The 24,494-nt window shown below is 39.3% G+C and overlaps 1 protein-coding gene across 2 annotated transcripts in view; it reads right to left on the bottom strand.

The window, feature by feature from the left end:
• LOC107567657 (zinc finger protein 385D-like) overlaps positions 1-24,494 on the bottom strand; it is a 92,953-nt gene that overhangs the window by 48,434 nt on the left and 20,025 nt on the right. For both annotated transcript variants that reach the window (XM_016253369.1, XM_016253376.1), the window contains exon 2: positions 15,174-15,437. In XM_016253369.1, coding sequence (XP_016108855.1) covers positions 15,174-15,437 — 264 coding nt within the window. The remainder of the gene's footprint in view (positions 1-15,173; positions 15,438-24,494) is intronic.

Here is a 24,494-nt window from a genome sequence, read left to right as displayed (position 1 = left end):
TAATGAGGCAGCCTTTGTTATCTTGTTTCCTTTCTTAATTTACTTGCACCTTTTAATCCAAATGGCTGGTACGAGCACATGGAAGCATCTCACTGTCTGGACATGCTAGTCTGCTAGTCCATCTGCCTCCTCCACACTTGCACAGGTCCAAGTGAGTCTGAATGGTAAGGCGGGCTGTCAAACAGAAAAACTGCTGATGAGGTCAAGAGAGAAACTGGCAGCTTGAGATTTTCAAGGTTGACAATATTTCCCTTTGCTTAGGGAATAATAAAGCTATCTCAAAAATTTTTTTGACTGCTGTTCATCATAAGTAGTGACTATTGCTGTCGTGTTTAATAGCTAAACAACAAATAAACACACAAGATTTGTATTACTCTTTATGCTATCATGTGTTACACTAAAAAGTGTTTGATTTTTAAATTAAATTCTAAGACTAAAATTACATTGTGACTAGAAATTATCTATTTTTTTTATAAAATAAAAAATATTGGGCTGTTTTACATGAAAATACTACTTCAGTTTTTCTACTTCAAAAGTTCATGTTTAATTCAATGTGTTACTTGCTGTTTCTTTGTAATTGAAAATTTACTAGCACTTTCTGAGATAAAAATGGTTTCTATACCATTTGTTCAGTGCAGTTCTATGCAGATTATTTCCTTTATACACATTTCAGTTTAATTTATCATTATTTTTCATAAGAAACATACATGGAGATGCGTAGATTTAAAATACCACCCAATGAATGCAAAACCTCTGCTGTAAAGTAGTGAATGAACATTTTGAGCACAACAATTTGACAGATTTAGGAACTGTGCGAACAAGTGCCACTAGCAAAAGGAATATGCGTGAGAGAAAGAGTTTTCACACACATAACCTGGAAAATCGAAGAACAAAAAGGCTTACAAACTAAAGCAAACAACATCCCACACTGCTGGCGCTCCTGCTGCATGACATTATGGAATAATGACAGGGGCTGGGGGGACGACAAAGAGAGCGAATACATATGTGTATTTAGAGACAGAGAATGGAAAAGAGAATGGAAAGAATGGAGCTCAAGTCTTAAGCACCTGGGAAAGAGAAACTGACAGACAAAGTGAGGGAGAGAGAGAGAGACTGGAAAACCAGTAAAAAGAAGTCCATAAAGCAGAATGTAAAGGTCAAGCAAAAGGAATGACTCTTGCAAGCATGATAGAAGCCATTCATTTCTAAGAATTTCTCCTTTTGTGTTCTAGAAAGATCGAGGTCAAACAGGTTTGGCGTGACATGAAAGTGAGTAAATGACTGAAATGTCATTTTTCAGTGAGCTACTCCTTTAACTTCTGAAAGAGACCGTGTGTGCGTACGAGAGAGTGAGAAAGAGATTTGTCACAGTCATGCACAACATTACCCCACTTTGATTAGATGATGAGATATATGCAACACACACAAGCACGCACAAAGACAGGCTGCTCTGCCAACATAGTGTCATATGGAGCTTGAGGTTGCTTCCTGAACATCATTTCCTGTGCGGGGCTGTCACTGACCATCAGAGCACTGAAGAGATCTGACACTGACAAGAGCCGACAGAGAAAAACACACACAACACAAACACCCCCTGACACAAACACACACATCAGAACACAAATGCTCACTGACACCAACACACACATAAACAACAACGCAATAAACACACAACTCTAACACACTACAACATTTACATTTTTAAAAGTTATACCAAACAGCACACCCAAAAATATTCTCAAAATCATAATATTATGACAATAAGCAACATCTACTAGCAGGTAATATTTTGATTAACAAAATACATGTAAATACATGAAAAAAAGAGTTTTTTTTAATAATTTGAATACATTAAATAGTATATTGTATATTACAAGTAATATAAAATGTTTATAATATACATTAAATATATAAAAGCTATGAAGATTTCTATTTCCAATCAATGCTATTCTTTTTGAGCTTTCTATTTTCTGAAAATAATGTATTACAGTTTCCACAAAAATATTAAGCAACACAACTGTTTAAACACTTATAATATTAATAAGTGTTTCTTGAGCACCAAATCAGCATATCAGAACGAATTCTGGAGGATCATGTGACACAGAAGACTTGAGTAATGATGCTGAAAATTCAGATTTGACATCATAGGAATACATTTTAAAATATTAAAAACAAAACAGTTATTTTAAACTGCAATAATATATATAAGCGTGGGGCCCGGTGTGACCGCACCAGTTGCACCTGCCTAAGGATGGCCCTGTATGTATGTATATATATATATATATATATATAATATATTTTTCTTAAATATATACATGCATGTGTTTTGTCAGGATTCTGGATTGTCTATGTTCTGTTTTGCCCGTTTCTGTTCTAGTGTCCCCTTATTTGGTCTTGTTCCTGTCCTCGTTTAGTTTAATTAGTCATCCCATACACCTGTGTCTTTGCAATTATCCTGTGTATTTAGCCCCAGTCTGTGCAGTCTGTGTTTGTCGGTTCTGAACATCTTTGTGCTACGTGTGACTCCTGGCTACCCTGTGTTTCCTCCTGTGGATCATTAAAGACTGTTCTGTGTGAAATCCCTCGTTTCCTCGCTCCTAACAATAGGCAACCGTGACAGAAGAACCGACCGACAAACAGTTTATTGCATGTTTCCCCTCCGTATTGTTTCCGTGTTTTCCTCAGTGTCTTTTTTTCCCATTGTGCTCCGTGTATAGATCCCTTCACCCGCCCGGAGTACCTCTTCCTCCTGCTGGAGCAGGGGGAGAGATCGCTCAAGGTCCACACCAAACTGTTCATGGTCCTTGCCAACCTCTCCAACTTCCCGGACGATGCGCTCTGTGCGTTCTATGATGCCAGCCTAAACTCGGCGTACAGAGTGCCGTCATCCAAGGAAGGCCCTCGAGCGAGTTTTGCCACCTTTGTGGAGTGGACACTGCGAGACACGGATCCCCATTCACCGTCTGTCCCGAGGGGGATCTTGCAAGTACCACTCCCAACCCAGAGCCCAGCCCACCATCTCCCCGCGATGCGGAGCACCAGCCCGAGCCCACCGTTGACGGAGAGCCATTTCTTGCCGCGATCAGCGAGCCAGCGCAAAGCCGAGCGACTGAGCAGAGGATTGGCCCGGACGCAGAGCTGAACCCGTCAGACCAGGTGCGAGAGCCGGCGACGATGCCCGTCACGAGGGAGAAAGCCACGGACGGTGTGAGTGCAGAGAGGAGCTCCGCCCTGGCCCGGACGCAGAGCTGAACCCGTCAGACCAGGTGCGAGAGCCGGCGACGATGCCCATCACGAGGGAGAAAGCCACGGACGGTGTGAGTGCAGAGAGGAGCTCCGCCCCCTGCACCGTGGCTGAGGGTCAGCTGAGTATAGCGTGGCGAATGTACCACACCAAAGAGGAGAGGGCTCCAGTCCCCGAATCCAGTCCAGAGCGCCCTCCAGTGCCCTCTCCTCCAGAGCGCCATCCTGTTCCCGTGTTCAGCCTAGAGGAGACTCCCGATCCAGAGTTTAGCACTGAATGCCCGGAGGCTCACAAATGCCTGCCCTCTCACCCGCTCCTCCACCGCTGTCGTCTGGCAGCCCCTCTGCTCGCCCTCAGCCCACCATCATTATGGTGTAAGCTCCGCGGATCTGCCATCCTCCAGCGTCGTCCCTTGGCTGGAGAATCCCTCACCTCCACCTTCAGCCTCCGAGGCCCGGACTCCGCCTCGGCCCATAGACCCAGCGGCTCCACCTCGGCTCCTAGCTCCCTCGCTTCCATCTGTCACCCGTCGATCCACCGGGCTCCCTCGTCCCTCCGGCTCCGCCTTGGTCGGGCGTCGACCTGCCATCGCCTCAGAACTCCACTCCTCGGCTGCACCTCGTCGATCCGTCCCACCGGCTCTATTGGGCTCCTTCCTCCCGCCAGCACCACCTTGGTCCTCAGTCGCTCCGGCTCCACCGCGGATCTCCGCCTCGGTTGCCAGAGCCCTCGGCTCCACCCTGGCCCCCCGGATCCTCGCCATCCCTCTGGCTCATTGGCTCTCTGCCTCGGGCTCCTCCACCACCTGCTCCGCCGCCGTTGGTCGGCCCCCTGGATTCGGCGGCCATTGCTCCTCCATGGCTCCTCCCTCCGTCGGCTCCACCGTGGGCCGCCATCATGGCTGTGGCCTGGGTCCTGCTTGGCTCCTCCTGCTCCGGGCCCCTCCTGTCTCATCCCTCCTTCATTGCCTCCCTGGTCTCTGTCTGTCGGCCCCCTCCCGGGTGTCTGTCCTCCTCCTGAGCCTCCTCCTTAGTTCCCCCCCCCTCTCTGTTCTACGGTGCGAGGACGCACCTTTCGGGAGGGGGGCGATATGTCAGGATTCTGGATTGTCTATGTTCTGTTTTGCCCCCGTTTCTGTTCTAGTGTTCCCTTATTTGGTCTTGTTCTTGTCCACGTTTAGTTTAAATAGTCATCCCATACACCTGTATCTTCCCAATTATCCTGAATATTTAGCCCCAGTCTGCGCAGTCTGTGTTTGTCGGTTCTGAACGTCTTTGTACTACGTGTGACTCCTGGCTACCATGTGTTTCCTCCTGTGGATCATTAAAGACTGTTCTGTGTGAAATCCCTCATTTCCTCGCTCCTAACAGTAGGCAACCGTGACATGTTTGTATTTACATATACAAAATAATATACACACATATATTATGCAAACAAAAACTTAGCACTAATATATTTATATATATATAATAAATAAACAAAAAACACAATACAGAATAGAGATATGTTAGTCTTTTTTTAATATAAATATTTTATGGTGGTTTAAAAAGATATTCAGAACATTATAAAATAATGACAATATTGACAATATTTTAAAATAAAACATGATGGATTATGCGTTCAAAGTGTGCATGGGTATTCACATCCTTTCTGCAACATTCAAATGAACATCCCATAATATGGGTGTCACGATGAATCTGAAGTGATTTGATGAGAATGTAAAACCTGAATATTTCACAGCAGCATATTAGCCTGAGTCAAACGCATATACTCCAGTGACCTGCGCTCAATGTCACACATGCGCACACACACTCACACTGGACCCCTCTTTGTTCTGGGGCAGCATCTGTTTGGTCTGATAAAGGGATTAGGACATCCATTCCCCTGACCAGCCAATGGGGTTTAACCACACTGAGAATAACAGTATGAGTTTGTGTGTGTATGTGTGAGAGACGCCATCAGAAACATAGGAGGAAGACTAGAAGTGTGCTGTTGTTTTTTCTCATGGTGTGTGTCTTCAAATCCAGATTGTGCCATTTTTCGCCTGAATGAGAGAAATGATGAAATCCTAATTACACGCTACAGACATCACCCCAAGCAAAGACTCGTTCAGTCAAGCGCTGCCCAACAAAGCACGCGCTTGCAACCCTTAGCCTTCACGACTCGACTCCAGTACATTCCTCTCTCTGTCCTTCCTCTTCATCGGCATGAAGAGAGTTGTTGCGCAGCTACAACATAAGAACAGCCGTGTATAATTGGGAAAATAATTAAATGTCAACAAAAACGCACACACACAAACTCCACCTTGTGCACGCTGATGAACATTGATGTGTAATAGAGTGGAGTGATTTGTCCGCTGTCGGTTCAGGGAATCATAGGAAGAGTTCCTGACACGACATATTATGCCCTTGTGATTTAATACACTGATGACGATGAAGACGGTGATGATGATGCTGATGACAATGGCCATGATGCTAATGGTGGTGATGTAAATGCCTCTATGATGATCCAGCGCCATGACCAATATGTTTCTGGATCAGATTGTTTTTAGTAATAAATACTCTTTTGCTCTCTCTCTTCGTTTATTTCACCCTCTGTTCCTGTCGTTCTGCCATACTTTATCATTAACTGCAGCCACCCGGATCAGCCAACCGGAAAATTTTCATCATGAAACACTAACTCATCTGCATAATACAGCCCCATTCGCTCACTCCCCGTGCATAAATTAATACATGAATAACAATGAAAGACCCAGTGTCGCTCTCTGAACTGAATGTGACGGTCCTTTGGTAAAGTGTTACGCTGTGAAATATCCTCACGCTTGAGTGTGCTCCAAGGTTGAATCCGTACACTCTCTGTGTGTGTGCTGTAATTAATTTGTCTGACCTCTAGTTTTACATCTTAATAAACCGCAGAGTATATGCGACAAAATTTAACCGGACGTGCGTCATAATTGTGACTTTAAATTACTGTACATTTTGTGCACAGTAATCTATTGTTGAATTTCTGAGAAGTGTAAAAGCTTTGCTGTTTGACTGACCAATTGCAGATAAGGGGACAGTTGGAGTGCTTGACAACTTCATTAATTTAGAATTTCTGTTTGATGGTCTAAATGAATAAATAAAGTCACAAACAGTTTTACCAACAATTCAAACTTTTTAATAGCCTACAAGAAAAATAAGTAATTATTATTTCATTTCATAAATCATTATTTGTGTGGTATTATTATAATGGCCACAAATAACATCACCTTAAAAAAAAAGTTAAAATCTGTTGGACATTGAACTCTTCCATCTTCTTCTCAGAGAAGCGACATTAGACCACGTGAAGAGTAATAGGGTGAAACAATGAAAAAAGAGAGAAGCTGTGAATAATCAAATAAAAAATGGTGATAAAAGAGGAAAGTCAAAGGAAGAAAGAGAGAGAGAGAGATTGAGAGAGTACACTGGAATGGTAGAAAAACGCAGCTGTGCAGACACAATCATGCAGAAAATTTCAGCCTTTAATAAATCTCTCTCTCTCTCACAGACACACACACAGAGTCGCTATAATCCAATACCTCACGCTGCATTAGAGGAGACCAGAGACGGACAGCATGAAAGACAGAGAAAGACAAACAGAGGAGCAGAATAAACATGCAAAACACAATTACACAACACACACAGATGAAGCACTGTACCAAAAAATACCAGCAAGTGTTCACTAAAGCAAACATTGGTATAAATGACAATACTGTACACACACTTACGTAAATTTGCTATTTAGCAGCCACCTTTCATCTAAAGAGCTTTACAATACAACACAATACTATACTCTTGAAGAGGCTTCAGGATAAGTGGCTGGCTAAAGGTCACAATTATTAGCAGCTTGGTTTTGGTTTTTTACCAAACAATGTAGATACCAATATCGAGAGAGCAGGCCATGGCAATATAAAGGCCTTATATATGTAATTTTAAATAAATATTTTAAATGCATTTCAAATGATGTAACTTCATATTTTTAAAGATTCAAATGTATCCATTTCATAGCATATATGAGCAATATCACACCAGTAGCAGTGCCTTAGGAAATCACAGCGTGCTGATACAGCGATATCTTACGGCTACGAGTGTGACATTGCGTTAATACAACAGTTCAACGGCACGAGTGTGTAAATACATAAGAAACAACAACGTAGTGTTTTTAAAAGCCCTCTTTTGTGCAGAACTACTTCCGCTCGCCACGGATTCAAATCTAAAGTTGACAGTTTAACAGCTGAGCCCAAGCCTCTGTTACTAATTCGAAAATTCTGTGAAGGAAAGTAGAGTTGATTCATTGAAAAATTATATTACTGTATTAAAAGCTCACTGTATTATGTGTAGTAGAGTATTATGAGAGAGACTGACTGAACGAGTGTGATTACCTGCATCTGATACAGCATTCATTCTTCAGCTCAATCTCATATTCACAATAAAACATTAGTTTGAATATCCGCTGAGGAAAGCGATATCTTTGTCATACTATCCTTTCATCTGTTAAGGGTGATTTCCATTGAGAGCATTGCTCAGTGCATTTGTTGGCTGCTTCTTACAAGCTGTTGTTGAAAGTAAAAATAACCCCCTCTTTCAATATAAAAGCCTTTACTGCTGACTCACTCATAAAAACACTCATGGTCTCTTGTCGCCATCTAATGGCAAAATAATGTAACTAAAATCACCATCACAAACACACACACACACAGTTTCTCAATACTAAATACCATTATTAAATACTATTATTTATATAAAATAATATTTATTGAATAATAATATTTATTTAACAACAACAACAGCCATCATAAAAGTTGCTAGGCAATTCAGTCAAAAGAACAAAGGCAGCACTCTGATATACAGCATTAACGTTATCTATAAAATATAATGTGATGAGATTTTGCCCTCAGCCGAAACTATTTGCTCTGGAACAAATAATAGATTAATAAGACTTACTGATTTACCCAAAACAAATTATATATCATGTTTAACCACTATAGAGACATCAGAGCCAGATGTAAATTCCAGAAGAACTGGCTGAGGTGAGGCGCTCTCGGCGGGTTTATGAACTGAAGCCCTGGAACTCACACCTCCAAAAACGTTGAAGCAAATTTTCACATTTTTATTTACAAACTGCATATTTGAAGTCTGAACAACTACATTCTTGTCACTGGCCAGGATATACATCTATCATATATAGTCATAATGGTTAGCAGGATTGATGCTAAGGATTGATAGTAAGCAGGATTGAGGATGTCAGAAATTCTTCAGATTGAGGCTGAAACTATGGTGTTAGCGGATTTATCTTTACTCACAAATACACAGCAGATCTACTATGTACCGCTTTTTTGAGTGTGTATGTGTGTGTCCAGGGCAGCCTGAGAGAAGATTGCTAATCTCAGCAGTCACATTACGTAGCATACCCATGATGCACCTGTCTGGGGATTGGGATGGTGGGGGTGTTGAGATAAGGGGAAGGACAGATAAGAATGAGGTAAAATGAAGAACGAGAGAGAAGAGTTGGAAAATAAAGAGAAAAGGGTAGAGGGGGAAATTTGTTTTTAGAGAGAAATAGATGGGGTGAAGTAAAATTGTCTGTCAGCTAGAGTGGACCGTTAACAAATGTGGACAAAAGCAGATGCTCAGAGGGATTTAAACATACAGAGTCTTGTATAGCCATTGTTCATGTATGCAAACAATTCCAAAACAGACTGACTATAATTATTTAAATGGAACAAAATAAAAGGTAGATATGATATCCCTGCAAGCACATATTCATCTTACCCTCCTCATGGCATGTGTGTGTGTGTGTGTGTGCAGTCATGCTGATTATGTAGGTTTGAGTACAGGGGCCTGGAGGAGTCAACAGAAGGTGAGCAGTGATAAGACTCTTACTTAGCGTGTCTGTGTGTGTGTGTTTGAGTGTCGCCGTAAATCAAGTTTCCAGGCTTTTGCCTTTCCCTAATGACATGAAAGTGAAACACAAACACACACACACACACACACACAAACACGTCAACACAAACGCATTTAATTTTTCTAAAACTGATTTTCAGTTTTACCATAGGCAATCTAGAATTTAGTTTTAACTGTTAAGTAGAATGACTTCTAAAATGTATAAAAAGTATAATACAGTGAGTTCTGGAATGCGTATAATTTAAAATACACTCATTTTATTGTATTGAGTTTATTATCATGTTCAACGTTGTTTTGAGTTAATTGAGTCAAATATTGCGACACACTACCAGGCCGTGGAAGAATTGCTACCAAGTCGCAAGAACATTCTGGGAAAAATGTGTATAGATATGACATTATTTTATTTATTGCACCGCGCGTTAATGACTGTTCTAATTATTCTGTATTTTCATTGTATTTTCATTTTCATTAATTGATATGAAGTAGCAATTTGATGATTTCATGTTAAATTAGTAAATGAAAGATTGCTGTGATCTGTCATATATTAGGGGTTTAAAGGTGCAGTAGGAGATCTTGGAAAATGCTAACTTTAGCTTGATAGCACTGAAAGCGAACATCCCACCCTCCCTGCAATCGCCGTCCAAAGCCACGCCCCCTGAACGCATATACGCTCACAGACCATAATACCAGAGACAACATTACTACAATAGGCTACATCAGTGGTTCCCAATTCCAGTTTGAAGTGAGCATATGTTCCATACAAAGGGTATTAAAGTGTGCGAGACGTAAATTTAAATAGTATTTATTTACAGAGGTATATTATGTCACACTTCACACTTCTCTAGTAAGTTTCGCCTGTGTGTGAAGACGCTGCGCAGCGCAAATCCGTGAATGAATGTCCTGAAGTGAAGTAAACTTCAATGGATTTCCCCTGCTCAGGGAGTAGGGAGCAATGGACATTGAATAGGGATCATATCGATCGGAACACAGTTCATGCACGTAGCTCACTTCTAACGAGCCGGTTAACGGCGCTTTTCCACTGCATGGTACGGCTTCATGGTTCACTTTTGGGGGGTTTTCCACTGGGTACAGTGCCTGTTACCTGGTACTTTTTTTAGTACCACCTCGGTTGAGGTTCCAAGTGAACCGTACCGTTACCATAACATGACGTGTAAACTCTGCTGATCACTGATCAGAATCATCGGATCATGGAGAATCATCACTGAACTTGTGACACAAACACAACAGAACCACTAGATTTAAATCAGCACAGCCAGTGAAGGACCGAACGTAACCGTTTGAATGAGCGCACCTTTTTTTAACAACCAAAAAGTGGTTTTGTGGTCTGTTGAGGAAGTACAGACGTTCCTCTCATTGATAGCAGAGGAGCGGATCCAGCGAGAGCTTGATGGGGTGACATGGAATGAAAAAGTTTTTCAGGAGTCGTGGCAGTAGAGGGGGTTGTGAGGACTGGAATTGGGAACCACTGGGCTACATCATGTGTCATTCACCGGTGAGAAAACTTTAAAAGTACTACTACAATACCAGGAAGGAAGATCGGGTTGTTGATGTTTGTCTGCCATTCTCGCTCTGTCTGCACAGCGTGCGTGAACGCGCTGATGACGTATCCTGTCTGTGCGAACCGGGTGCGCAGAGGTATGCTAATACATACATTGACAGGCAGGTAGGAAAGCCAATTAAAACGCTTGGACCGATAATATTTTGAAAACTTAACCGCTTCGTGGTGTAAAAACGTTTGGAGACCCCTGCCTTACAGTATATTACACAACAGTTCCCATGCAGTGTCCCAGACAAGCTGCAAGTCAAATAATTAAAGAATAATTGTATTATTTTTAAGCAATAAGTAATTACTAAGTGACTGTTAAAAATTATGTTTTATAGTATGTATGTGTGTGTAGTATAAATGAAATTCAGATTTACTACATCCACCATGTAGGATTTGGTAGCAAAACAATGCAACGCTGGTAGGTCACATAATATTCACAACTCCTCTCCTGTGGCCTCATGGGATATTTGAGCATCCATCGGATGCACAAAATATCACCTGTAATAATAGGGAATCTGGGTACTTTCATCTGCAGTTTTATGAATACTGTAAATTTGGACATGCTCTTTTTTGTGTAGTAAATAGTAGGCAAGTATGCATATTTGGATACAGCTCAAATGACTGTTTTAATAGTGAATCACTGAATCATTCACTCAAATAATTTGTTTAATAATGCATTGCCTTTCATTAGAAAATATTTTTAAAAAGACAGTAATTGTCAATATTTTTAATGCATTTAAATAAATTCAAAAAATTAATTTGTGTTTATGGCATTTGTTTATTTGTATTTATTTATCATGGACAACCAATTACATTACTCTCAAAAATGGCTATTACCCAAAATGACCACATTTTTATTTCTTCTTGCTCATGTTCGAAATGTTTTGATTCTCTCACAAAATTAAGGAACTGTAGCTAATGATGCAGCATTACTGGCTACTGAACTGTGCTGTATAGTGCCGTCCATTTAAAATGAGAAAGATGCATACAGTACTGAAGGAGTCAGTCACAGTTTTGTGTATGCAAGCAGATGTGTTATGTGTGTGTAGCTTCAGTTAGGCTTCAGGCATTGCTGTAAGCTCATGGGAAAGGTTGTCCAGTCTAATTTGACTTCTATTATGCTGTCGAACATTAGCAGAATGGCTAATCAATGAGCCTTTATATCTTAGTGCTTGAATGCAAACACGCACACTCACACATAGGCAAGCATTTCAGAAGTTCCCCGTAAACAACATACAGCTTCACCATGTAGAATCGTGCACCCTGACACGCTCGCACACAAAAACTGCATAAAATCTAGATGGCTCTGAGACCGTGAGTGCCTGTACCCCGTTGCTGAAGGGGGCGTCGCCACGTTGAGCATTTCCATGGTGAACATGTTCGGTTGCTATGTAATTATGGCCTATTTGTATGAGAGCCGGCACCTGAAGTGGGTCTGACTGCTGCTCATATGATTGGCCGTGCATGCGTGTGTCTTTATGTGTAAGAATCAACCGCATGGAAGTTAGCTTTAATTTCACATTTGCATTACAAGAGAAGGGAAATTATGTTTGCAGGCCTGTGTCTCGAGTGTGTGGCATTTGCATGTACTTGCTGTCTGTGCAGGTTTATGCAGAGCTCTGTTTTTGTGTGCGAGGACAAACGTGTTACTGGATTATTCTACTGTTGTTCAAATAATTTGGCAAATTCCACCTCCAATCACGTGATTCTGTCTGACTCCACCCATTTCTGGGGAAATAACGCTGCACGACACAAAGCTGCCACCAGCTGCCTAACTTTCTCTCCTGCAATTATCTCCAGACCGACATCTAGACTTACAGCTCCTTACTGCTCCTTCCTGACCTATCAGCTGGGCTTTAAAGCCGCATCACCATGGAAACATAAAAGCGAGTCGAGTCAAAATCACATATTAACTGCAGACGGACACAATGAGGTCTAAGGGTATGAATTACATGAAGATGCCTGTCAGACCCCCAGCTGACAACATGAAGGTGGTTGATTATGTTTTTAAAGCTGTATGCATGTCATATAAATATGAATTTGTCAATAACACCAAGTTGATACGTCCTGTGGCACTGGCAAAGATACAGATTTGTGTAGAAATTGTTTCTACATATTTAATACTAATATTAGGAAAAAAATATTAGGTGACCAAAAAATCTAAACACAGCATTTATTAAATATTGTGTGTTAAATGTTTGGACATAAATAGCGTGACATGATTTAGCCAAGTTGAACATGTTCCTGGATCAACAATCTTTGTTGGTCCTGAAGCAACATTGCTATCACAATCATAGGGGAAACCCTATTACAACTTGTACCCCTAACTTAAGGGTGAAATAAAATATATAAAATATAATAAAAATAAAATAAATAAAATTTAAATAAATTGACATATAAAATAAAATGACATTAAAAAATAAATAAAATAAAATAAAATAAAAATGTCTTTGACTTACAGCCATAGTTTTAAACATTTTCTTCAGGTTTATACATCTAACAGTAACCTAATAGTAGGTAGAAAATCAGTGTTAGCTTAAAGGGGTCATATGATGCGATTTAAATTTTTCCTTTCTCTTTGGAGTGTTACAAGCTCTTGGTGCATAAAGAAGATCTGTAAAGTTGCAAAGACTAAAGTCTCAAATCCAAAGAGATATTCTTTATAAAAGTTAAGAGTCAGCCACGCCTACCTATAACGACTCGTTCTAACACGCCCCCACATACCTACGTCGCTATGTGGGAAGATTTGCATAACGCCGCCCAAATGTTCACGCAAAGAAAGAAGGCGTAACTTTTATTCTCACTGTAGTTTTGTTGTTGCCGCCACCACCATGTCCTAAAGACGCTGTGTGCTTCGTTGTGAAAGCGAAACTACTTTGTTTGGTCTTCCAAAAGAGGACGATATCTGCTTCGTCATGCCTAGAGCTGATCCGTGCTGGTCGCTGAGGAAATACTACAACTTTGCGCTGTGGATCGCCGGATCGGCTTTTACCGTGGACGAAGAGTCCAGACCGGAGTCGTCACATGTCCTTCCGGACGCTCCTTCGCCGAAATTGCCAGCCGTGCCGTTCTCAAGGCCACTCCTCTGCTCAGTACTCACTCTAACCCTCCCGCCGTTCCTCACTTTATCCCCCGGCCTCTGCTGACTGTAGGCCGTGGTGTGTGACGCTGTTTCGTTGTGAAAGCGAAACTACTTTGTTTGGCTTTCCAAAAAATGGACATGACTAGAAATCAGTGGTTAAGTTGTATTTACAACACTGTTCCAGAACACTTCATCCCAAATATTCGGATGTGTGCAGCACATTTTATGGAGGACTGTTTCCTGGAAGAGTAGACTACAATGCCGGCTGTTCTGACTCAAAGACTGTAAGTACGTCTTTTATATTTTTTTATTTAAAGCGAGTTTTTTGGGCAGTGTAGAGTAGTGCTTGTTGTTTGTCATTTCTCCGATCACAAATGCAGACATGGTTTTATGTTTACACGGCGCGATGCAACGCAACGCGTAAAAAGACAGTATAAGTCATTATAATACATAATTATGTCCCCAATGAATGCAACGAATGCCTCGTTTATAATGGGTTTTCATGTTTTTGAATCATTGCTCCGGCCTGACAGGGCATCATCACAATATGGTAAGGGGCGTAACATTTCCGTCACACGCTTGAGGTATTCGGCCAATCACAACGCACTAGATAGCTGGCCAATCACAGCACACCTCACTTTTTCAGACCGATGAGCTTTGTAAAAATCGACGCGTTTCAGGAAGGTGGGGCATAGAGGAGAATCAATAATGTACAGTATGTGGAAAATAATGTGTTTTTTTAACCTTAAACCGCATAAACACATTTCATTACACCAAATACACAAAATAATGTTCTTTTTAGCAGCATCATATGACCCCTTTAATAGAAACTAAATATTTTACAGGTAACGTTTTCCACAGTATAAATGTGGTCTTTATACATTAAAATATGGCTGTCATTTGAGTTATCATTTTTGGGGTCTGTGGGATCAAAAAGTTAAGAATCCCCTGCTCAAAGCAACCCTTGAAATCAGAGGGAAATGATTGGCTGATAAAAATGTTGTTGCCCCAGCTCTACATCTAAACTTACACCTAAAATCTGATTGGTTGATAGGAATGTTGTCCTGCTTGGGTAAATCATGTTAAGCAACATGCACAAGAACATACAGTACACAGTGTGATTCACCCTAATAAATCATGTTCCCAGATACACATAATTTATTGGCCCTGGAACAACAAATCAGTAGCTTAAAACTATTCCCTAAATCAGAGGTCACCGATTTGTTGCCAGATAAGCACTTCCAGGATGTTGATCCAGGAACATGCCCAATTTGGGTGGATAATGTTAACCATGAAGCTCCAGTTTTTGAGCTCCAGTTATGACAGGAACACCAGAGAAAGACACACATATCATACCTGTGTTGTTGTTGTTTATGTGTTTGAGTCTTTTCTGGTGTGTTTTGCCATTGTAGTGTATCTGTGCTTGTGCTGCGGAGTTCAGCTGAATGTTGCACACTTCACAGAGTGTGTACGACCTGTGTTTGCGCTCCCGCTTCGGACGAGAGTTTATCGGTGGGGCTTCCAGTCTTGTAAACTCCACCCCTTCAGAGGACACACCCTCATGCCCAGTCTGTTCAATCAGTGACCCGTCTTCAACAGGACTCAACGGACGCTTCATTCCTAAAGAGAGTAGAAAAGTAATTTTAATTCATCTCAAATATTTTATGATCTCCATCTAAAAACCTTTTAAACCACATTTTCTCAATTTTATATTAATACAAAAAGTTTTCTCTGACTTCATACTAATTGCATTTTGAACAACTGATTTGTCACATCGAAGCAGCAGAATTATAAATGGTAAAAAAATAAATATGTACATATACAGACACACACACACACATTCAAAAATGTAGGGTTGGTAAGCTGTTTTAATGTTTTAAAGTCTCTTATGTTCACTAATGTTGCATTTAATTAAAAGTACAGTAAAACAGTAACATGACAGTAATTCTAAAATTAAAAGAACAATTTTCTATTTTATTATATTTTAAAATATAATTTATTCCTGTGATGCAAAGCTGAATTTTCAGCATCATTACTCCAGTCTTCAGTGTCATATGATCCTTCAGAAATTATTCTAATATGCTGAGAATATGCTTTTTGCCCCAGGATTCTTTGATGAACAATGTTCAAAAGAACAGTATTTACTTCAAATAAAAATCTTTTGTCACTTTGGATCAATTTAATGCATCCTTGATGTATGAAAATATTCATTTATTTCAAGGAAAAACTTACTGACCCTAAACGTTTGAACTGTAGTGTTTTCTGTTTATCGTTTTCTGACGATCTCTGGGGATTACAGCAGTGCTACTGACCGCCACTAGGGGGAGATATTCATCAACAATGCCCAGAACTGACTTTTTTTTTTACAGTTAAATACAGTCATATGTTATATATGACACTTTTTAACTTTATCTGCTTCTTAAAAATAATAATAAATTTAAAAAAATCTTTGCATGTAGCTCATGAATATCATTTTGTGCACCACTAGCCTACTATAGTAAACCCCATAATATCTGGATTTGTCTATCAAACACACACCTCACACAGACAAACATATACTACAGCATTTTACACATGCACACAGGCCCCATTGATCCAGCGCCTCCTTCTCTAAACACCACTCCCTGACCACAGAGCACAAACCCAAATCTGTCTCTGCCGCCCAAACATACTGTAAACCCACCCCACCCAACTCATAACACTCCAACTATGATTGGTTAAACATTACAACTAAAATAAAATGTGAAAATAAGTAAATCAATTAAAACACTCTTTCATTAACACATCTGCTCAGATTAAGAAGCAATGATTCTGTAAGGATTTTGACTTAAAACTGAGGGAAATGGACAGTAATAATCTGTCAGTGTTTTAATGATATTCCTCAGAAACTGCTGTTCCATTAATGACTTTATCCTTCATATTGTCGGCTGTTTGAGCTCTTTACTGCAGGGCTCAACAATATGGACGGCTGGGCCAGTGTGAGAGATTTTGCGGCCAGCTGAATGAACTGTCACTTACCTACTGAGCTTAGCTGCGTTGTCATAACATTTTACATTTATTGATTACCTTTATGTGTTTCTATTGTCTTAAAAACGTAATCATTTGAACATTGTTGTATGAACTGGGCTAGTATAAATATGTCACCAGGGAAACTAGGTTATCTAAATGGCAATCAAATATTGATAGAGACAAAGTTAATGTAGGTTTTGTTGAAATTGCAAGATTGTAAATAAAAATCAATAAACTGTTAAACCGTATGCTATAATTTCCCAGAAACAGTTTGTTTTTTGGTTACACACACACACACACATTGTACATATATAAAATGTACAGTATATAAATTTTATATGTGTGTGTGTGTGTCTGTTTGTGTACCTACTTGTACCCAAAACATATACACACACACACACACACACATACACACTATACACACGTATATAGCATAGCACAACAGTGTGTTGCTAAAAATAAAATGCTTAATTTTCATGAAGAAAGAAAATGTTAGTAGGGTGAAAGTACAAAAATCTACAGGGCCATCCAGAGCAGCAGGACAAAATACTTATTGTTGAGCTGCTGTTACTGCTGGTCATGTTGACATCATCGAAGATTCATTGAGCTCCTATTTGTCTTAGTTAAAGATCTGAAAAGAGCCCTGAGGTCACCCTGTCGTCTGGACACACAGCTGAAGGAGTGGCAGTGGATCAAGGAGAGGACTGTTAGCGATCTTCTGTGCTGTGCGTGTCTTGTTTCATGTCTTCTATCCACGTCTCCCCATGAGACCGCATCAATCAGAGTATGGAAATCCTGCTGAAAGTCACTCATATATAGGTACATGTGTGTATTTCTGTCACTCTTGCTCACACACGCAAACAAACAAATGCACAAACAGCAGGGCCGATTGTCAAGTGCTCCAAAAATACTCTACTGAAACAAGATATGACGTGGCCAACTTCTGAACAGAGCACCCTCCACAGATCAAGAGAATATAGCAGTCCTTCAGTTAGTAAATATAGTAAATATAGTCTGAGTAAAAATAAAATAAATAAATAAGCAAATATTATTATAAAAGTGTTATATTATTATTATTGAATTTAATTTTATTAAATGTATAAATTTAATTATAATAATTCCACTTGTACAGAACACTTTTTATTTTCATCGGTGCCACCACAAAAATGCTATTCTATTATTTTAATTTATCTGTACTGTTACTAAAAGCGAAAATGGAAAATAATAGACCTAATAAATAAACAACATATAATATATAATATAATATAAATCACAAATGTACATCACAAATATACATCACAAATTTGAATTGGGCATGCAAATTTTTCTCAGTTCTGTTCCTCTTTCCCCCTCAACTCTCCATAAAAAGCATGGGGGAAAAAATTGAAATCAGCCAGAGACAAACTCACAAATACAATTAACGAAAGACCTATATAAATTATACAGAAAAACACAGTTTGCCAAGTTGTTCAGTCTTTCTTTTTTTGCCTTATTATTTTCAGTTCTTTTCTGATCCCACTTGTAATTCCAAACTCTGAAAAGTTCGTCTGACTTCAGCACTTACATTCCAGCCAAATTGAAGATAGATAAGTGGTCATAAGTGGTGAAAGTGAAGATAAAATCAGCTCCAGAGTGCCACAGTAATATTTACTATGAGACACAATAAAGACATGTCAGTGAAAATATAATGTCTGCCAACAATTTTAAACTCAATTTAGCAAATGGAAGCTACAGCAGTTGTGTGCATGACATTACTAGCCACTGACGTTGTATGTTCAGATGAATCTATAACTGGCTGGTTGGGCTCTGGAATGAGTCTTCTGTTGCTTTTGCACTAAAGTGATGCTCTGTCTGGTTTGGAGACACAGCCCTGTGGAACACAATGAGTTGTGTGAACGGCTGACTGGATGCTCTCTCCCTAATAGGTTTTCTGAGGGCCGCTGGCATCACCAGTAGAGATGGGTGTGTTTGCTCAGGCCATGCTGTGTGTGTGTTTGTGAGAGGACATGTGTGCATTCAACTCAGTTGGGATGAGAATAAATTTGCATTTCATAGCTTTGCAACATCTGCTGTGTGTTTCATAACTTCAGTTTAATCCATGTTAAATTACTTTCTATATGATATGTGGGGTGTGTGAATTATTGTGTACAGTGTTTGAATTATCTTTATTTGGGGTTTTTTCCCACCACATATAAGTAGGGCGAATTTTCCGATTTTATCGATTGATTCAAATTTAATGTTTTGCCATGATTTTATTTTTTATAAATCGAGAAATCACAATTTTGAATAGAAATATTACCAAACGTTAGAATTATACACTTTGACAATATGCCAATGATAACAGTAAAGAGAAAAGAATGAACCGCATGTCAGTGCACATGATTAACCGCTGTGTGACATGCTCTGTGAAAGACAATAAGTAGAATATATCACTATAGGTGCCATTCACACAGAATGCACTTTTGTGTTGACAAAGATGTGACGCAGGCAGTGGAATAGGAAAAAATGCAAGAAGATGGGAGTTGAACTTTTTTAACTAGAGTGCCACATTTTTAGAATGCTGTTTTAGTCAAACTGAAACAGCTTTCCATGTTTACATAGAAAAACAATGGAAAGCAGCACAATCAAATAAAAAACCCTGTAAAGAAGTACTATTGTATGTCTGATATTTCATGTTTGCATCATGGTGACAGGCTGAAAGGATGCTGTTCATTGTTTTTACAGAACGCAGAGACGATGGAGTTTAACGAGTATGAGTCTTTATTGATCCAAACAGGGGCAACACAGGGCAGACAGGCACACTCACAAATCACCAAGTATAGACGACACCAGACAAAGGAACCAAGGCACAACACTTTAAATACAGAACTTAACGAGGGGTAATTACAAGACACAGGTGAATCAAATGACAAATCAATGAGAGGGAAAAAACTGGGTCACGGGGAGCACATGGGAGAAAACACATCAAAACAGGTCCATATTCCTGACAATAATAGTCTACTGGTGTTATACCTTCAGTCATTTTGAATTTGAATTACCTTGATTTTTGAGAATTTTTTAAAGCATTTTCCATGTATTATTTCTGAACATATAATATGTATAAGACAAGTTTGTACAAGATGTAGTTGTAGTTAATGCATCTTTTCTGCAAAGATATTTAACAAGTGATTTGTTTAACATTTACCTCATGTTGACAACTTCATGTGTGGTGCACTTGGAATAGAATTTTCTTTAACTAGAGGGTTAATAAAGAAAAAGTTACTTGAATCATGTTGTAGTTACATTTTCAAATTGACTAGTTAAAAAATCTTAAAAATCGAGAATCTGTCAAATGTTCTGAAATTATTGAGATTTTTTTTTGTGCCATATCACCCAGCCCTACATGTAAGGGTCAATGACATAAGAGTGGTCATGCTAAATAAATGGAAAAATCTTTTAAAAACGCTTAATGCAATTATCAAGTCATTATCAAAATGACCGATCAACAACCCCTTTTCCAGAATAGGGCTTTGCCTTCACACCTCGTACCTCAAGTACTCTGCTAAAACACATCTGTTTGGTTTTTATTATCATGTCTATCACACTGAAATCATGCGTTTTAAACCATATTAGTTTAAACTTCTGATATACGGTTTTCTGAGCGCACACATCCAAAGCACACACACAGAAAGCGACTGTCACGTGGCATGTGAGTACTAAACTACGTAGTAAGTTGTCTTTCATGTCTTATTGCGCTTAAACTGTCAAACAAACACAAGCTTATGTTAAAACACACGAGTTACAAAAACTGTCGGTTATGTCTGTGAAGGTAAACAGCTGGGAAAGAAATCACATGTTTATACTAGAGCTGAGTGGCAGCAGCGTAATTATACAGTAAATAAATCAATAAATCCACTGCTCTCTTGTCTCCTCTGAGGCTGAGACTCTAAATGATGTTCTGTACTCGTCAGTGCAGCCAAAGACAGAACAGTTAGTATGCTTTGCTTGAACTTTTGCCATGAAGTTTGAACTGGTGCATTGTTGTCGCTTGCGGAAAAACTTTTAAGCAGATTAAGGGGTGGAAATTTCATAAGATCTCCTTCCTACGTCACCAACGTCAAGTTGCATGAGCAGCCAATGAGCTGCTGCTCAATATTCAAATACTTGGCCAGCGCTTGACCTCCACCTTCCCCAGCTCCACCTGTCTGCTGCGGATTAATTTAATGTATGCTATATATGTGGGGTTATTTCATATATGTTAAGGCTTACGTAAGAGGCTTCTTTAAAAATAAAAAAAAACCTTACTAACCTCAAACTTTTGAAGAGTAGTATATATTTTTCAGGGTAAAAAGTATTTTTTTAGTTTTTAGTTAAGTTTTTATGTTTTTAATACAGATTTGAAAAAAAACATGATCAAGCCATTGTATGTTTGTAATGTATGCATTTTAAAGGGGTCATATGATGCGATTTCAAGTTTTCCTTTCTCTTTGGAGTGTTACAAGCTATTCGTGAATAGATAAGATCCCTAAAATTGCAAAGACTAAAGTCTAAAACCCAAAAAGATATTCTATATAAAAGTTAAGACTCGTTCACGCCCTCCTAAAATGCCTCGTTTAAACACGACCCCACGTGTCTACGTCACTGTGTGGGAAGATTTGCATAACACCGCCCAAATGTTCACGCAAAGAAAGAAGGCGTAACTTTGATTCTCACTGTAGTATTGTTGCCGCCGCTGCCATGTCGTGGAGATGCTGTGTGTTTTGTTATGAAAGCGAAACTACTTTGTTTGGTCTTCCAAAAGAGGACACAACTAGACATCAGTGGTTAAGTTGTATTTACAACACTGTTCCAGAACAGTTCAAACCAAATATTCAGATGTGTGCAGCGCATTTTACGGAGGATGTGGAATGTTTCCTGGGAGAGTAGCCTACAATGCCGGTGTTCTGACAAATAATGCTGACTCACAGCCTGTAAGTATGCTTTCATATTTAAAGGATTTGCCACTGATGATTCAAACGCGAGTTTTGAGCACTGTAGATTAGCGCTTGCTGTTTGTTGTTTCTCCGATCACAAATGCAGACATGGTTATGTTTACGCGGCGCGATGCAATGCAACGCGTAAAAAGACAGTATAAGTCATTATAATCAGTAATTATGTCCCCACTGGATGCTACAAATGCCTAGTTTATAATGGGTTTTATTGGTTTTGTCTCATTGCGCCGAGACACGGCATCACAGTATGGTAAGGGCCGTAACATTTCCGTCACATGCTTGAGGTATTCAGCCAATCACAACGCACTAGATAGCTGGCCAATCAGAGCACACCTCGCTTTTCAGAACGATGAGCTTGTAAAAATCGACGCGTTTCAGAAAGGCGGGGCATAGAGGAGAAACAATAATGTACAGCATGTGGAAAATTATGTGTTTTTTTAACCTTAAACCGCATAAACACATTTCATTACACCAAATACACCAAATAATGTTCTTTTTAACAACGTCATACGACCCCTTTAAATAAATGAAAAACAGACGTCATGTCACTGACCTATATGCAATCATTTCAAATGAATTCCAATTACATTTTTATACTGAAATACAGCCCAATTTAACACATAAAAGAGCAAGCATGATGCAGTGAGACATTCAGGTCTGATTATGCTAACAGATGCTGTATAGATCATGGAGGTTTGTGAAGAGCACGATCTGTCCAGGTCTCCTGTCTCTGAGCTTTACAACACCACAGAACATCATTATAAATTCAGAATTATGCAGGTGAAGTCAAATCACAGTGGATAGCAAACTCACACAGAAGGAGACGGCCGGCTGATGGTATGCATTAGCATAACTAAACATCAACCTGCACTGCCTCTCTTTTCTCTCTCATTGACATTGGCATTGCTTTCAAAAACAGTGCCATATTTTCCATGGGGGAAGAGATTGGGCTGTGCTTCATGCGTCTCAGTGATAAGTGAGCATCCGTGAGATCAGGGAGAGGACGCCTGGGGACTGCTGAATCAAATGTGAGCATTATGAACTACAGATCACTGGGGAAAAGGATCCAGAAAACCAACAGAGAGGTCAATCAACCTGCAAGAAATTACATTCAGGAGTAAACTAGGATAGAAAAACAGTTATTCATCTCAAGAGAATGTGGCAGAAGGCACAATGCTAGTGAACTGGCATCAGTGGAGCCTCTTTTTACTGATATTGAATCTCAGAGAAATCTTAAAACCTACAGAGCAGGAATAAGAGTTTCTGTGGAAATCAGTAAAGTGCCACTAGGTATCGTACTCAGCCATAACAATCCAAAAACAATGTCTATGTTTCGCTGAAATATCCACTTAAGCCACTTTGCACCAAGGGTGCGCACACACACAACACACACACACACACACAAAACGCATTCACGATGGGTGCAGGAATGACTTATGCTATATTTTATGCTCCAATGAAGTTTCTGTTATAAGGGTGAGTGCAGTTTCTTTTGTTGTTCTAAAGGCTGCTAAAAGGCAAAATGCTTTATGTGATTCTGGCGCTCTTTCAAACACCCACACACAATTACCTAATGCTTCACACACACAAACACACACACTTTGCAGGTCAATCAGCTCTCTGACACCCGAGGTTGATGAACTGCACCATCAAATAAGTGTGCATGTGTTCAGGCAGAATATATAACACTCACACATTCAGCAGGCTGTTTTACCAAATGCATGCACTGAAATTCAGATGGAGGAGGAGAATGAGATATGACAATATTCTCTTATTTATGCACATCATCACACACATTCAGTGTTGCACACACATTGAAAGCAGGTTATTAATAGAAAAATGCATAAAAGCCATCATTACAGAGCCATTAACAAATTATACTAGCCTTCTGAGCAAAAAGAACAGAGTTGTTTTGAAACTGATGTATGAAGTCAGAAAAGCAGCACAGTCGTGATGGAAATGGAATACAGAGCAACACACATACACACAAAACTGATTACTAAATCCTAATACAACAAGATAGTAAAAAGATCACTTGTGATTACACACAATTTGTCTGTCTGTGTCTGTGTGATTGTAGGTCTTGAAATGAAAAGAAATAGGACAGTAGAATTCCAAATGGCACCATTATATACTGTACAGTACATTCAATAATTTTTTTTATTTTGCCTTGTTTATTTGATTGAATTTGCTTCTTTAAAAAATAGTTACATAAAATGTTAATTTTAATGTTAATATATATACAGTATATATATATATATATATATATATATATATATATATATATATTTGTCCATACACAAATTGTTTAGTTAATAACAATCTAACAGACACACACACACACACACACAAAAAAAACAACAAATTTGAAATTACAAAGGGTGAGCAAATGAACAATTTTTCATTTTTTGATGAACTATAAAATATTTATTTTAATATTAAATATTGAATATTAAAATATTTCAAGTTAATCAACTCATTATACCCAGCCCAGTATTCAGTTGGCTGATCTGAAATTTTCAGTTGTTTATTCTCACATTTTCACACAGGAATGTAAAGTTACATCCTTAAAGCCTAGAACCATATAAACTCTTGTGACAGGAACACACTTTATTGATACCTATCAAGAGCATAAATGCATCTCTATACTTCAATGCCCGACTAGAGTAGAATAGAGCCCCAAAAGAGCTTGACTTTT

The sequence above is a fragment of the Sinocyclocheilus grahami genome, unplaced genomic scaffold (genome assembly GCF_001515645.1).
Source record: "Sinocyclocheilus grahami isolate Dianchi unplaced genomic scaffold, SAMN03320097.WGS_v1.1 scaffold27.1, whole genome shotgun sequence".
NCBI lineage: Eukaryota > Metazoa > Chordata > Actinopteri > Cypriniformes > Cyprinidae > Sinocyclocheilus > Sinocyclocheilus grahami.
Note: the sequence above shows the minus strand (reverse complement) of the source record. Positions and strands in the feature narration are given on the sequence as shown.